General features: G+C 40.6%; 1 protein-coding gene across 11 annotated transcripts in view; it reads right to left on the bottom strand.

The window, feature by feature from the left end:
* Positions 1-15550, bottom strand: part of MARK3 (microtubule affinity regulating kinase 3) — a 117317-nt gene that overhangs the window by 33418 nt on the left and 68349 nt on the right. For 10 of the 11 annotated variants that reach the window (XM_059879373.1, XM_059879375.1, XM_059879374.1 and 7 more), the window contains exons 4-6: positions 10168-10216; positions 7427-7492; positions 3700-3770 (exon numbers count right to left, since the gene is read on the bottom strand). In XM_059879373.1, the coding sequence (XP_059735356.1) occupies positions 3700-3770; positions 7427-7492; positions 10168-10216 (186 nt within the window). The other variant, XM_059879378.1, reaches the window with a different exon arrangement.

Genomic DNA, 15550 nt, shown 5'->3' with positions numbered 1-15550 from the left:
CAAGGCTTCACTAAGCAGCTTCCTACTTTATAAAGTGAATACGAAGATTAGACCCACTCACAGTCACCTGCTGCTGCTGCTAAGTCGCTTCAGTCGTGTCCGACTCTGTGCGACCCCACAGACGGCAGCCCACTAGGCTCCTCTGTCCCTTGGATTCTCCAGGCAAGAATACTGGAGTGGGTTGCCATTTCCTTCTCCGATGCATGAAAGTGAAAACTGAAAGTGAAGTCGCTCAGTCGTGCCCAACTCTTAGCGACCCGATGGACTGCAGCCTACCAGGCTTCTCCGTTCATGGGATTTTCCAGGCAAGAGTACTGGAGTGCGGTGCCATTGCCTTCTCCCACAGTCATCTAGAGGCCCACAAATCCTGTGGCCAAGACACCAGCTCTAGAGCATCTGTTAGTAACGACGCTGCTCCATTCTGGCAGCATGAGAACTGGGAAAGTGAAATAGATTTGTTTCCCCAAAGGAACAGGTTTATTGCCGAGGACACAATTTTATCTTACTTCTTCTGCCTGATCCAATTTTCCCTGTCTCTTCGCCCCCGCCCCCCTGCCCCCATAGTCAGATTTCTCTCATAGGTTATTTTCAAATTCTACTTTTGAACCAGATGTGACACTTTCGTACCATTTCTCAAAGAGAATTTCTCTTCTTTTACCTCCAAACAGTGCAAATGCCACAACAACTTGGAAGTACTCAACTTTAAATTATTGCTTTTTCACATTCTGCTTTTAATGTAAAAGTAGTTATTTCTATGGAAGGCTGAGAACCTAGGTTGAGTCTCAGGTTAAAATAAGAATGCAAGCCTAATTCACTTCTGGTCACACATGAAAAAGTAGACGTAGCAACACAAGCAACCCATCAAGGAAGAGCGAGGAAAGAAGATGGAGCCAGCAATCTATTCTTCTTTGGAAAGAAAAAACTAAAGCAGCATAAACAGTGATTAGGATGAGAGTGGTGAAGGAGGTGGGAAGAGGAAAGACCATCTGCTGATGAATATGGAACGAAGGGCTTATTTCTGGCAGAAAACAGATGAAGCACAGTGTACTCTGTGTGTGTGGCATACCTTTGTCTTCGCTGTAAACAGGAAAACTTTCTATTTAGTCAAAGTAATGAGGACTTAAGTTTTTGGATCCTCCAATAAAACAACAACAAAACCTTTTGGAAAGCATGGCAATTAGAAACAGAAAAGTGGAGGTACCAATATCATGCCTGACCTTTCCAGGTTTACACAAGTGGACTTAAGGAAACATGGTGGCAAGGAGAAAAGCTGACATTAATTATAAGCACTGTAAATCAAGGCATTAACTGTGAAAGCACATAAACTATCTTTCCTAGACCAACTAATAGATTCCTCAACTACATACTTCAGAATCTGTGCTGGAAATTTTTAAGATAAAAAGCTGTGTGACAGGACTTCCCTGGCACAGTGGGTGGGAATCTGCCTGCCAATATAGAAGACACAGGTTCGATCACTGGTCTGGGAAAATCCCATATGCTGTGGAGCAATTAAGCTCCTGAGCCACAACTACTGAGCTGGCAAGCCTGCAGCCCGTGCTCTGCAATAACAGAAGCCCGAGCACCACGAGGAAGAGTAGCCCCCATTCACCACAACTAGAGAAAGAAAGCCCGAGCTAAGCAATGAAGACCCAGTACGGTCAAAAAATACAAATAAAAAGTGATAAATGTCCAAGTCCCTTTGACAAGTCAGATCCTACCTGGAAAATGGGTGAAGAAAGAAGAGAGGAGCCAGAGATCGGAGCACCACACTGCTTCCCTGGAGAAGGTCCAGACTCACATCTGATACGAGGGCTGGCAGGAGCCCTTCCCTCACAGTCAATAAATCACACTCACATAAACACTTGCAAGTCACACTCATCTGAGTGGGAAGAAATTCCAGTTTTATGAGGCAAAAAAAATCTTGATTTTCAGGTGGCCAATTTATAAAAATTAAGAGTACAGATACGGAAAGGGCCAAACAGACTTGTTTTGTAACAAAGAGAAATTTGAGCTTCCTTCCATAGACCACAGAATAAAGTGGTATCAAAACTGGAAAGGACTTCAGAATTAATCAAAGAGAACTTCCTCTTTTTAGAGCTAGAAAAACTGAGGACCAGAAAAGTTAAATGATGGTTAAAGTCTGATATGTAACAGGTTTTAATTCAAAGTACCATTAGGATGTCTTAAGATTTTAAAAGTAAATTTAAGCAACAGCAAAAGTTAAGACACTTATTTATAAGTCCTTATCTGTAAACACTAGACTAAGCAGATCAAAATCTTGAAAATCAGTTAAACCTGCCTTTATAAATATTGTGAAACCCTTAAAGACTTCTACCTATACTTCCACCTTAACAACCTTACATGTGAATAAAACAAAAATGTTAAGTTTCTAAAAGAAATGAGGCTATACTGCCATTTACATACAGAACTTCAAACTATGGGAGGATAGTTAGATAATAAAGTACCTGCCCTTCCTTTTACCTGAATCTGAGGTGGGCAAATTATGGCCTGTAGGCTGAATATGGCCCACCACTCGTTTCTGCGAAGAAAGTATTGTTGGGAACACAATCATATGAGTGTATTCATCCAGATATTGTCTAAGCTGCTTCTACGCTACAATAGCAGAATTAAATAGTTGCAAAAGACTGTATGGCCTACAAAGCCTAAAATTTACTATCTGGCACTTTACAGAAAGAGTTTGCTGATGCCTACTCTAAGTAAGACCACACCATAACGATTAAGAATTTTAGTTTGGAATCACAGGTCCTGGCTCTGAATCAATGGAAGGTCTGCTATTTGCCAGGCATCAAATTTTGGGCAAATTATGTAATCTTCCTGTGCCTCAGCTTCCTTATCTTTAACAAATGAGCACAATGATCTTTTGGGCTTCCCTGCTGGCTCAGAGGTTAAAGCATCTGCCTGCAATGCGGGAGACCTGGGTTCAATCCCTGTGTTGGGAAGATCCGAAAGAAATGGCAACCCACTCCAGTATTCTTGCCAGGAGAATCCCATGGACTTGTAGAGAAGCCTAGTGGGCCACAGTCCATGGGGTTGCAAAAAGAGTCGGACATAACTGAGTGACTTCACTTACTTATGATGATCTTTACTGACAAAGCTGCTGCAAGATTTACATTAATGGAGGTAAAGGACTTAATCCAATACTCACGGGTAAGGATCAATCAATAGTTACCTTTATTAGAGACTTATATCACATTTATGCTCAAAACCTACGTATTAAAATGAGTCTCTTTAAGGCAATGGGCAGAGACAAAGCAAGAAGACAAGTCATTAATTCACAGGTTAAGTTCTGTTTGGTTTTGGCTTATGTAAGACAAAACCGATAATGAATTTTGAGATTATAACACTTTTGCTAAAAATTGGAAACAGTTTTAATTAATGCAATCACCAAGTGCTCAAAGACTCATTTTTTAAGGCTCAACTGTCAAACAACTAAGATTAAGAGTGGGACTATAATTCCAATTACAAAGCTAGAAACAGAACTCATAGCTGCCTCTAGCACAGTGCTTTAGGCATGAAAGCACTTAATAAATTAATATTTTGTTGCATTGAACTGAATGGCCAACCCCTGCTTCATCCAATGCACCTTATGACATTTATAGAGGCAAACACTTGTTTGCTTCAGGGTTTAAGCCCGATAATGTTATTTAATCAATAAACTAAACGTGCAATAATCCATACCTGTCTAAATTTAGCTCTTGCTTCTTTTTCCTTCATTCTTCCATGTGCAACCAAATAGTCAAACACTTCACCTATAATTGAGAAAAATAAAAGTAAGCAGAAGGCCTATTTCTGAGCATTAACTTTCCCATAAATTAAAAATGCTTCACTTTTAGCAATGCTGTAATTTTAATTTTTAAAATGCAGTTATGAAGATAAACAGAAATATGTGGAATTTGAACTAACCCAGCCTTAACTATAGGAGAAGTTTATTGATAAAATCTTTTAAGTTATAGAAAAGCCTTAACATTAAATTCTCATATATTTCAATTGTGACACTTTTACTTTAAAGGTTTTGTTTCCAGTATGCTTTAGTAAAAACTTGGCAATGAAAATTGAAAGTTAAAATGGAAATGTTATTTGTGTTCAAAGAAGGTGTTTTCACTATAGGATTATGACAGAAAAGCATTTCCTAAATTCATTCATGCAACAAATAATTACTGAGAGTATACTAACTGCTGAGAACTGTTCTTGGCTCTGGGGAAATACAGAAGTGAACAGAGCAAAGTCTTTCTCCTCACGGAGTTTACATTTCAGGAGGGGGTAGACAGATAATAAGCAAATAAATGAATATACAGTGTATCAGATGATAAAACGTACTGTGGAGAAAACTCAGGGGAAAGGAACAGGGTGTGTGCGCGTGTGCACGCGTAAGCACTGTGCCGACTGCTGTGAGGGAGTGCATACTGTAGTCAACCATCAAATGAAACATTTTGATACTTAAAAAGCTTAGTTTCAGAACTTAAGTATTTCTGAGGAAAACCTTATTCTGAACTGTACATTAGTATATCTGACTTTTGAACTTTCGGCCCTAACTCTGAATAAATTTTAAAATAATAAATGGGCATAAATATTTTCAAGTTATTACTGATTGCATAATGATCTTTTGAAAGGAATTACATACTGTTAATTTACACTACGCAATACATTTAACTATGGTGAATTATAAAATTAAATGTCAGTATTTTCTCCAAGAATGCCATTCTATCTGCAGAATAAAAAAATATGTCAAAACAAGTGGTTAAAAAGTGAAAAAACAAAGATGTGTGCATACCACATGGAACAGTTTTGACTTAAAAAAAAAATTATGGATTAAACCCAGTAGTTGTACAGTCACACAGATAATGTCAATGTAATTTTAAAATATTTTAGGATTCCAATGCGATATAAACCTGTTAAGAGATTTTGGAACCATAAAGTCATACTCACAATCACTGTTATAAACCAGGCATACAACCCAGACTCCCCCCGCTCCATTAAAAATGCATTAGCACTCAGGGTAAGCAACTAAATTAAAAATCTCTGCATGATATTATTTACTAGTAGAAAAAACAGCAAACAGTAGTTCTCCCCACCCATGTCAAGACAGTTCAGAAAGCCCTTGGTTCAGGTCCTGTCACTATAACCAGTGATGAAACCATGGGCACCAGACCAACTTTTCAGATGTTCATCTGTAAAAACTAGGCAGTTGCCCTGGATGACTTTCTGAGATTCTTTCCAATTCTAAAATTCTATGATTCTATAAAACTGAAGAATATGAGGCTAGGGAGGAGTAGGTAGCCAATTTAATGAAACTTTTGTTGTTCAAATTGGCAAACATATCAACAATAAACAGCTGCCTTGGAGACAGAAGGTGCTTTGTTGAGCTGATTAAAACAAATGGTCCAAGCCAATAAACCACCACTGATCAGTGCTGTTATCATGTTAAGCAATGGCACTGAGGCCTCGAAGGAGGACGGTGCGGCCATGTCCACTGAGTAGTTCAGAGACATGCAACTTATAAGGTCACACTGCCAATGAGGGGCACTGGCTAGACTGACTCCATGTTTGTCCTTTCCAGAGCCGATCCTTTCGGGATGGACACTTCTCCAATACAGAGCAACTGCTATGACCCTGTGACCTAAAATAGATGAAACAGAAAGCCATGACTGACTGACCAATCGGGAGAGGCTATGTGGTATTGGAAGGCTCGGGCTCCAGGCCTGGTAACATGACCACAGGGGTATTTCCTCGCCTCCATCTCCTCACTCACTGCCTGGCCACATCATGGACCCATTGTTAAAGTCAGAGGAGATCAAGTAAGAGAAAAAAGCACTTGTGCACTGTAGAGGCTCCATAAAGGAGAAGATTACGAACTGTAAGAGGAGTAGAAAGCACGGGAACTCCATACAGATTCATGGTTCTACAATTCATGAACTGAATTCAACTCTTCCTACTACTCCTCAACTGTGAAAATCCCAACTAAAATCTCAAACCACACATTTAAAATACGAAGCACACAACTAATAATGAACTGCTTCTGCTGCTGCTGCTAAGTCACTTCAGTCGTGTCTGACTCTGTACGACCCTATGGACAGCAGCCCACCAGGCTCCTCTGTCCACAGGATTCTCTAGGCAAGAATACTGGCGTGGGTTGCCATTTCCTTCTCCAAATAATGAATCAGGAGTATGAAAAAGTGGTGTAGGGGGTGCGCTTGCTCTGCCCACAACAGATTTACAATCTTTTATTTAGTGGTCAACTCATCACAATGAGGCTGTGATTCAACTTTCTGTCTCCAGGTTTTACATTCTGGATCAAAGGGTTTGTTTAATAAAACTCTACTATAATCAAAACAATTAAATCTATACTGTGGAGTTAAACAGAACATGTCGCTAGTAGATTAAAATTTCATTAATTCAACTCAATTCTTATTTGCTTAGAGCCTGCTATGTGCCAGGCACTGTATTAGAGGCAGGGAAAATACAAGCAACAAAGCTTCTGCCTTTCACAATGAAAGTTCATGCGTGGTCCACAACCTACAAGCATAGCCTAGCCAAAACCTTAAAATAAGAATCTCTGTGAAAGAGAACAGCTATATACATTCATTTCATAAAAATGTCTACCTTTATATATCCTTATAGGCAAGTAATTACTAGTCTTTAATCTTTAAGGAAATCTAATCCTATACACTGTGACCACCATTTCTGGCCTTGGGAAACAAGGGGCACAACTGATGTAAAAATCTGATAAAGAAATCCATCCAACATGCAGTACACATTTATTTCAAACAGGCTAATGCATTGATGCTTTTGAAAATTCAAGCACTGGAATAAAAAAAATGTGCTATAAACAATGGAATATTACTCTGCTTTAATAGGGAAGGAAATTCTGACACATGCTACAACATGGATAAACCTGAAGGACACTGTGACGTAGGAAGTCACAAAAAAGACAAATACTGTACGATTCCAGTCATATGAGGTCCCTAGAGCAGTCAAAGTCATACAGACAGCAGAATGGTGGTTGCCAGGGGCTACAAGGAGGGAGGACGGGGAATTATTGTTTAATAGGGACAGAGTTTCATTTTGGGAAAATGAAAAAGTTCTGGAGATGGATGATGGTATTGGTTAACAATGTGAACGTACTTAATGCCATAGCACCGTACACCTGAAATGGTTAAAATGGTAAACTTTATGTTATACCATAAAAAAAATCCAACTATTTGCATATTATCGATTAATGATGATAACAATGAAACGCTTAACAGCAAACCACTGAACTGCTAGGAATCGGCTCTTCTGATTCTCGTCCTAGTGTATTATGATTCTGAAGGTTACATGAAACTCTATCTTTATCTACATGGGCAGTGCAGTTGCATATTCTTCTAAAAGGGAGGGACGAAAGAAAAACAATTTATAAATGCCTTACCTCCACTTGCATACTCCATGATTAGGTAGAGTGTTTTGTCAGTTTCAATGACTTCGAATAACTTCACTACGAGAGGAGAGAAGATACAGGAGAAAAAGAAACAAATGTCTGTATGTACATACCATATACATATAAACTAACTACAAAAAGTTAACTTTTTCCCTGTTAATACCTGGCCCTCTTAAAAAAAAATGATTTTAGGAAACTTTATATTACAAAAGCAGAAAAGACTTTATAAAAACATGGAATTCCATAAAAATGATTTCTGGGTTCTCAAACACTGTAACTTCAGGATGCATCAGCAGTTTCTCGGCTCTCATTTCATGCCCCTGTAGTATGTCTGTATCTAGCCTACTCCTGTATGTTCATGTCCATTCACCTGTCATTGTGGGTTTAAGGATACATAGAATTCCACTTGAGACTTTTGTTGCTTAAGAAATTTATCACAATTCTCAGAGAAAAAGATTCCTTTCTTTTTTAATGATGTATATTTTATTTTTGTTTGTCCGAGCCATGCAGCATGCAGAATCTTAGTTCCCTCACCAGGGATCTGACCAAGGATCCAGGGATCCAACCTGGGCCCTGTCAGCGAGTGTGCAGGGTCCTAACCACTGGACCACCAGGGAATTCCTAAGATTCCTTTGTTTCTATTCTAAAGCCAGAGACCAAAAAATAGAACAGGTTATACTGAAAAGAACTTTTTAATTATTTTCAATGGGTCAGTGTGACTGCTATAGCAGTCTCTTATTACAGATAAAACTAAAATTTCTATTACTGCTAATTCATAAAACCATAACAAATCAATCAGAAATATATAATTTTTAAATAAAACTGAAGTTGATTTCCAAAACTATCAAATCACTATGTCCTGTATCTATTTTGTTAATACATATGTTACAATTAAATTCAGCAAAAAGGAGAGCGGCGAGCGAGAATGCTAGTCTCTTCTATTGTGGGTTATTTTCTGATGCTTTAATACAGAGTATTAAATCAAATCAGTAGCTTGTACAGTATTTGATGTGTTTGTCAAACTGGTGAGTTAAAACTATCATATCATTTCTAAGATGGCATATGTTCAGGTTGTTAAGAAAAATTATTTAAATAAATGTAAGACATATGCTGGTAAGCCATCAACATATTAGTAAATTCTGTAATTCCAATGCAGGGGGAATCCCTGGCAGTGCAGTGGACAGGACTCTGTGCTTTCACTGCAGGGGGCCTGGGTTTGATCCCTGGTTGGGAAACTCAGACCTGGCAAGCCAAAAATAAATTAAAAAATAAAATTCCAATGCAAATATTGGCTCTTCTAGGAAAACTACTTTAATCCAATGGGAACTTAAATTTTTAGAAATTTATATTTTCAAAGATATGTCATTTAGTGGTAAGTATAGAGAACTTCAATCAGGGTACAACTTAAGAAAAAACACAACAGGTTTCCGTGAGCGGGCTCTTGGCAGTGCATTTGCAGCAGGGAGTTGGAGTTTGAAGTCTAGCGCTGGTTGGCTGCCCTCACACAGCTGCAGTGCAATATGGAGGCCTCTCTGCGTTGCTATATATCCTGCCACACCCCTCGCTATTCTCCCCAGCCCTGTCACAGCCCATGATACGGATCATTTCACATCTTAACTAACATCACTGATAAGGGGATAACGGCTTGGTAGCATTTTCTTAATAGCACATGAACACAATAATGCCTTTTACATGATGGTGGCTCAGATTAGATGAAATAGGGTGTAAGTTTTTTCCATTCTGTGGTTCCATTTTATTTTTCTATTCTTGTGCTTCAAGAAGTCTTGATAAGATTTCCCTAACACCAAAGTTATCACACTCCCACTTCCTAGAACTGATTTTGATATTAAGCTGATACAACTGGTTCTCTTAGGAGCTATTTCACTCAAATATTTTTAGATTGTAGGACTTATTACTATATAAGAAAGCAGTTGTATTATTTTAAAAGATCTGCATTATGCATGGAATCAAAAATTTTCACTGAGGTGTGTACACAGGGTCAGCTTTCATGTTGTTCCTACGACTACGATGAGGGCAGGACCATGACCCACTCTAACCTTTAGACACACCTCACTGCATAAAGCACAGAGGACACAGAAAGCAGGTCTGCACAGTGCAAAACAATTCATACCAAAAAATTCTATTAGATAGCAAGTACCCTGTATCTGTTTTTTTTGGCCGTGCTGAGCAGCATGTAGGATCTTAGTTCTCTGGCCTGGGATCGAACCTGTGCCCCCTGCACTGGAAGCACGGAGTCCTAACCACTGGACTGACAGGAAATTCCCTTTATTTTTTAAAATATGTTTCAATGCACCATTATTTCCTCAGGAATACAGCTAGAGCAAAAAACACCTTTGAAAACTTTAGCTTACTGTAATTCCCTCTATCTAAAATTTAGGTGCAATTATGACATTTTGATATATTAAAATTTAGAAAATTACAATCTGATTACAGATGTTTCTACTAAATTAAAGCTTTACATTTGAATGTTTAATACTGAATCTTTTAACCTATCTTTAGCAATTTCAAAAAGTTAACAGAAATGATCAACTACACACACACACACACACACACACACACACACACACACACACACACATATATTCTAAAAGTGTACCTGGAATGGGAGAAGGGAAGAAATCTCCTGTCACTTCTGGAATATATGTTTAGCTTTATGAAAAACTTTCAAGAATGCATTTAGACCCAAAAGTATTTAAGAAAGCAGAAAGTACCTATGTTTGGATGATTTAAAATCTTCATTATTCTCACTTCTCTGAAGAGCTAAAAAACAAACACACACACAATCCCCCCAACACAGGTTATTAAACATTATATTCCACAGTGGCAATATCAATTAAATTGTTCTCTTAGATAACTGATTCACTGATAATGTTTAGTAGTCCACATCTAAGACATGGAAATCCAGAGTAATTATGACGTAATTTTGTTGTCTAATACTAAATGAGTCCATTTCAATGCTCCAATACTAATGCGTCAGTTTTATCGTATGAAAAGGCAGAGTTCCCAGAGGATGATACTTTGCTATTTTGAATTATATTTTGCTATCTTGAACACAGAAATCAGATTTAAGCAGAATAGTTTGTTATTAGACTTAGTCCAATTCAGTATCTATCGAGGAATTCTAATTCTGCAAATCAAAACTTGTACAGTCCCAATGAACTGCATCATGAGTGTAATGGATTGATAATTCCAAGTAATTCTATAAGGCTTTAAATAAAACCACTTCAAGCTGCCTAGCCATCACACAGAATAAAGCAGAATATTAAACTGTTGCTGTACAAACATGCTGTGAATTCAGAGCATCATGGTCTGGGCTAATATGATATCTCATAAAATAACAGAATTTGAGAGGTCATCTTAGACAACCCTCCTGCAAACCAGTGGAAACCAGAAAAAGAGAGGAAAGATCTTCCAAGGTTCTCCTATCTTTCTGTGGGGAATGTGGTTAGAACTAGTCTCCTAGCACCCAGGGTATCACAGCCTGTAGGAGGCAAGGCTAGAAAGTGGTCTGGGAAGGAGGAGCGGCTGCCTCTGGGATGGGGAAGGTGGGACTCTCCCCGCCCTTGTCTTTGTCCACCAGGTCTAATCTAGAAACGAATCAGCAACTAACAGGCATGGAGGCAGCTGGAAGGCAGGGAGGCACAGCATCTGACCTACAAACAGCTCAGAGCTTAGAAACATGGAATCCAGATGAACGGCCTTTCTGTCTACAATACCGGGCTTCCAGGTGGTGCGGTGGTGAGGAATCTGCCTGCCACACAGGAGACACAAGAGATGCAGGTTCGATCCCTGGGTTGGGAAGATTCCCCTGGATAAGAAAATGACAACCCACTGCAGTATGCTTGCCTGGGAAATCCCATGAACACAGGAGCCTGGCGGGCTATACAGTCCATAGGGTCGCAAAGAATCGGACATGACTGAAGCGACTAAACCACGACCACCTATGATACTGGACCATCCACTAAAGGCTTGGGCTCCTTCTTCATTTCCTTCTGTTACGCAAACACAGGAACCTTGTTTTCCCAATTCATTACAGCTGGACTTGTACCTATAATTTGAACCTCCCAGTTATTTCTATGGCTGTTAAATTAGAAGAGTGACAAGTTGGCTGTCATACTAACTCAGCTCAGGACACTGTTTTAAAATGAAACCCTGAGCATGGCCATGGCAGACTGCTTACACTTTCAGCCTCAACTCCAGGCACTCTGATTTCTCCCAGAACATACTCTTTCTTTCCTTAAAATTTTTTCTCCTTTTCATCCTTCAAGTCTCAGGCAGATTCTCTGAAAACCTTACTTAAGTAGGTTTCCTTCGTTTTACATCATAGCACTTCTTTCCCAGAATGTCCTTCACGTTGTGATAATACATTGTGTTTATCAGTGCATTTTTGCCGCCTCATCTACAGGGAGTGTGTCTGCCTCCTGTCATCAGTGGAACCTCGAAACCCAGCCTGGCACACAACAGGAACTCATCTGTCTGATAAAAGCCTGCAAGAAAGTACTGGGTACCAAGAAGTGTGGTTTGAGCCAGTCTCCTTAGCATTCTAATGACCACACTGCTTTTAGATCCTGAGTAGCAGAATGCCTAAGACAGGGCTGTCACAGTTCTGCTGGCAAAAGGGGCCCAACAAAAACACCTTACATCCTACTAGCAGCACATCACCACAACATCAGAACCAAAGAGCAAGAGAAAGACAGAGTCCTGCAGGGACCCAAGGGACAGAGAGCTCACCTCTGCCTGCGGTGCTGGGCACCATGGAGGTAACTGGATTTATGCAGTTCCAAATGGGCTGGTGATGTGAGCAAGACAGGGAGGCGCAACCAATGAAGACTATTTCAAGAAGACCAGGTGCTCCACCTGCCAGAGCACGGGTTTCCAAGTGTGGACTTTACACCACCAGCATCAGAACATTAGGGTATCTGTGCAAACTGTAGGTTCCTGGGTTCTACCTATCACTAGATCTGAAATGAGCTTTGAGAATTTTACATTTCAACTAGCACCCCTGGTGTGGTGCTTTTAAAACAGGTTCACAAATACTTTGTCAATCCTCCTCTCAAAAGGTAGAACTTAATATTCCTCCCTTTCAGTGTGGACTGCACTTAGAGACTTGCTTCTCATGAAGCGAGGAAAGCAGAGCGATAGGGAGGGGACATCAGAGACTAAGCTGTAAAGGCACTGGGGCTCCTCCTTGCTCTCACAGATCACTGACATGCACGTCGTAAGGACAGTAAGTACTTCAGTGGACAGGCCCAGGTGGCAAGGAACTGAGGACTCACACCTGCGGCTGCTGAGGAACCGTGGGCCCTAGACAAGAGCCAGGTGAAAGGGCCTCCTAGAAGCGGATGCACCAGCCCCAGTCAAACCTGTGGGCGCCTGCAACTGTGGCTCTTCCCCAAAGTATCTTGACAGCATCTGAGCCAGAACCATCCAACTAAGTTACCCTCAAACAGATGACTCAAAGAAACTGAATTACCACAGGTTCTAAGTTGCTAAGTTTTAGAGTAATTTTTAGAGACTAGTAGTAGGTAATACACTAGAGGAAACACAATGAAGTTTGAAAACCAAATCTGTGTGCAGGTCAAGAAGCAACAGATAAAACCGGACATGGAACAACAGACTGGTTCCAAATTGGGAAAAGAGTATGTCAGGCTGTATTGTTGTTGCCCTGCTTACGTAACTTACATGCAGAGTACATCACGCGAGATGCTGGGTTGGATGAAACACAAGCTGGAGTCAAGATTGCCAGGAAAAATATCAATAACCTCAGATACGCATATGATACGACCCTTATGGCAGAAAGTGAAGAGGAACTAAAAAGCCTGTTGATGAAGGTGAGAGAGAAGAGTGAAAAAGTTGGCTTAAAACTCAACATTCAAAAAACTAAGATCATGGCATCCGGTCCTATCACTTCAAGGCAAACAGATGGGGAAACAAAGCAAACAGTGACAGACTTTATCTTTGTGGGCTCCAAAAATCACTGCAGATGGTAACTGCAGCCATGAAATTAAAAGATGCTTGCTCCTTGGAAGAAAAGCCATGACCAACCTAGACAGCATATTAAAAAGCAGAGACATTACTTTGGCAACAAAGGTCCGTCTAGTCAAAGCTACAGTTTTTCCTCTAGCCATGCTATAAAGAAAGCTGAGGGCCGAAGAATTGATGCTTTTGAACTGTGGTGTTGGAGAAGACTCGAGTGTCCTTTGGACTGCAAGGAGATCCAATTAGTGAGTCCTAAAGGAAATCAGTCCTGAATGTTCGCTGGAAGGACTGATGCTGAAACTGAAGCTCTAGTACTTAGACACCTGATGTGAAGAACTGACTCATTGGAAAAGACTCTGATGCTGGGAGGGATTGGCGGCATGAGGAGAAGGGGACGACAGAGGATGAGATGGTTGGATGGCATCAGCAACTCAATGGACATGGATTTGAGCAAGCTCCGGGTGTTGGTGATAGACAGGGAAGCCTGGTGTGCTGCCTTCCATGGGGTTGCAAAGAGTCGGACACGACTGAGCGACTGAACTGGGTCACACACAGCAGAGGCCACACCAAGGGAAATGTTGTGAAAACACACAGGACAGGTGAGTGGGACCAGACAGAGGGATGAATAGTACAAGTTTCTTTCCATAGGCAAACAGAGTAGCTGAAGGTCTCCCAGCTGGACAGCGTCCAAAGTTATACAAATAACTTTATGTATTTACCTCGGTCAGAATTACATATCAGGCAGAAGCTAGAATCAACTCTATACCAACTTAATCGCAGGGGGTGGGGAGAGGAGGCATGAAGCCAGCAGCTGTCAAGTGTCACCTGTGTCTGAAGTTCAGCACCAGATGCTCCACGGCTATGATCCTACCTAACTGAATGTTCACAGCTCTGTCAGGTGACTATGATCATCTCCAGTGCACAGGAAAGGAGGACTGAGAAAGTTAAGAAACCAGCCCAAGTTTGCCCAGCTAACCCATGCCAGAGCTCAGAGTCTGAGTTGTCTGACTCCAAAGTCCTAACTCATCTCATGATTCCAAACAGCCACCTTTGAAATGTACAAGTAAAGCAATGGATACATTTCAAGTTGGCAAGACAGAAAACTCCAGAGCAACAGGGGGTACTGGCACAGAATTTTGTTTAACGTCGACAGTTTACGTCTGTGATTCACATGCCAGAGGTCTCATTCCATCAACTGTGAACCTGATGGCTGAAGATAAATTTGGGTAGCAATAATTTGCTGAAAACATGCACATTTGAAACTCCAGTACTTTGGCCACCTCGTGTGAAGAGTTGACTCATTGGAAAAGACCCTGATGCTGGGAGGGATTGGGGGCAGGAGGAGAAGGGGACGAGTGGATGAGATGGCTGGATGGCATCACCGACTCGATGGACATGAGTTTGGGTGAACTCCGGGAGTTGGTGATGGTCAGGGAGGCCTGGTGTGCTGCGATTCATGGGGTCGCAAAGAGTCGGACACGACTGAGCAACTGAACTGAACTGAGACCTTGTATCTCATTATACACTTATTGTAACACATTAGCATGTTAAATAACTCACCCACAGGTTCCATGACAGTTCTAAGGCCAACCATAAAAGGGCAGTAAGTGGGCAATGGCCCAATTCCAAGCTTCACAACTTCTCTAAAACAGCTGGAATAATCCTCCTACTCATTAGCCTATGAAATTACCCAACCTATAAAATCTAACCAGCCCATATTTCCGGGCTGCTCTCACCTGTTGAGGTGGATCACATTCTGTCTATGGACTGTGCATCTTTCTAAATAAATCCACTACTCACCTATCAAAAAAAAAAAAAAATGCACATTAAGGAAAGGCCTCACTAGGATAGTACAATACATATTTTTTTAAGTTTTGCTATATAAAAGGACATTTAAATATGAAGCTCACCGATTTCTACTATCTTACTTCTCTACATTCCCTTTCAACCTTATCCAGATGCTAGTTGTAAAAAATAAACTGAAATAACACAGAAATGTGTAAAGTGAAAAAATTCTCCTCTCTTTATTAATCTCCATCTTCTACACTAGCAGCCCCCAGCCTTTTTGGCCCCAGGCCCAGTTCTGTGGAAGACGAGCTCTCCACGGATGGTGGG

Source organism: Bos taurus, chromosome 21, assembly GCF_002263795.3.
Source record: "Bos taurus isolate L1 Dominette 01449 registration number 42190680 breed Hereford chromosome 21, ARS-UCD2.0, whole genome shotgun sequence".
NCBI classification, from domain to species: domain Eukaryota; kingdom Metazoa; phylum Chordata; class Mammalia; order Artiodactyla; family Bovidae; genus Bos; species Bos taurus.
This window is presented reverse-complemented; position numbering and strand designations above follow the sequence as displayed.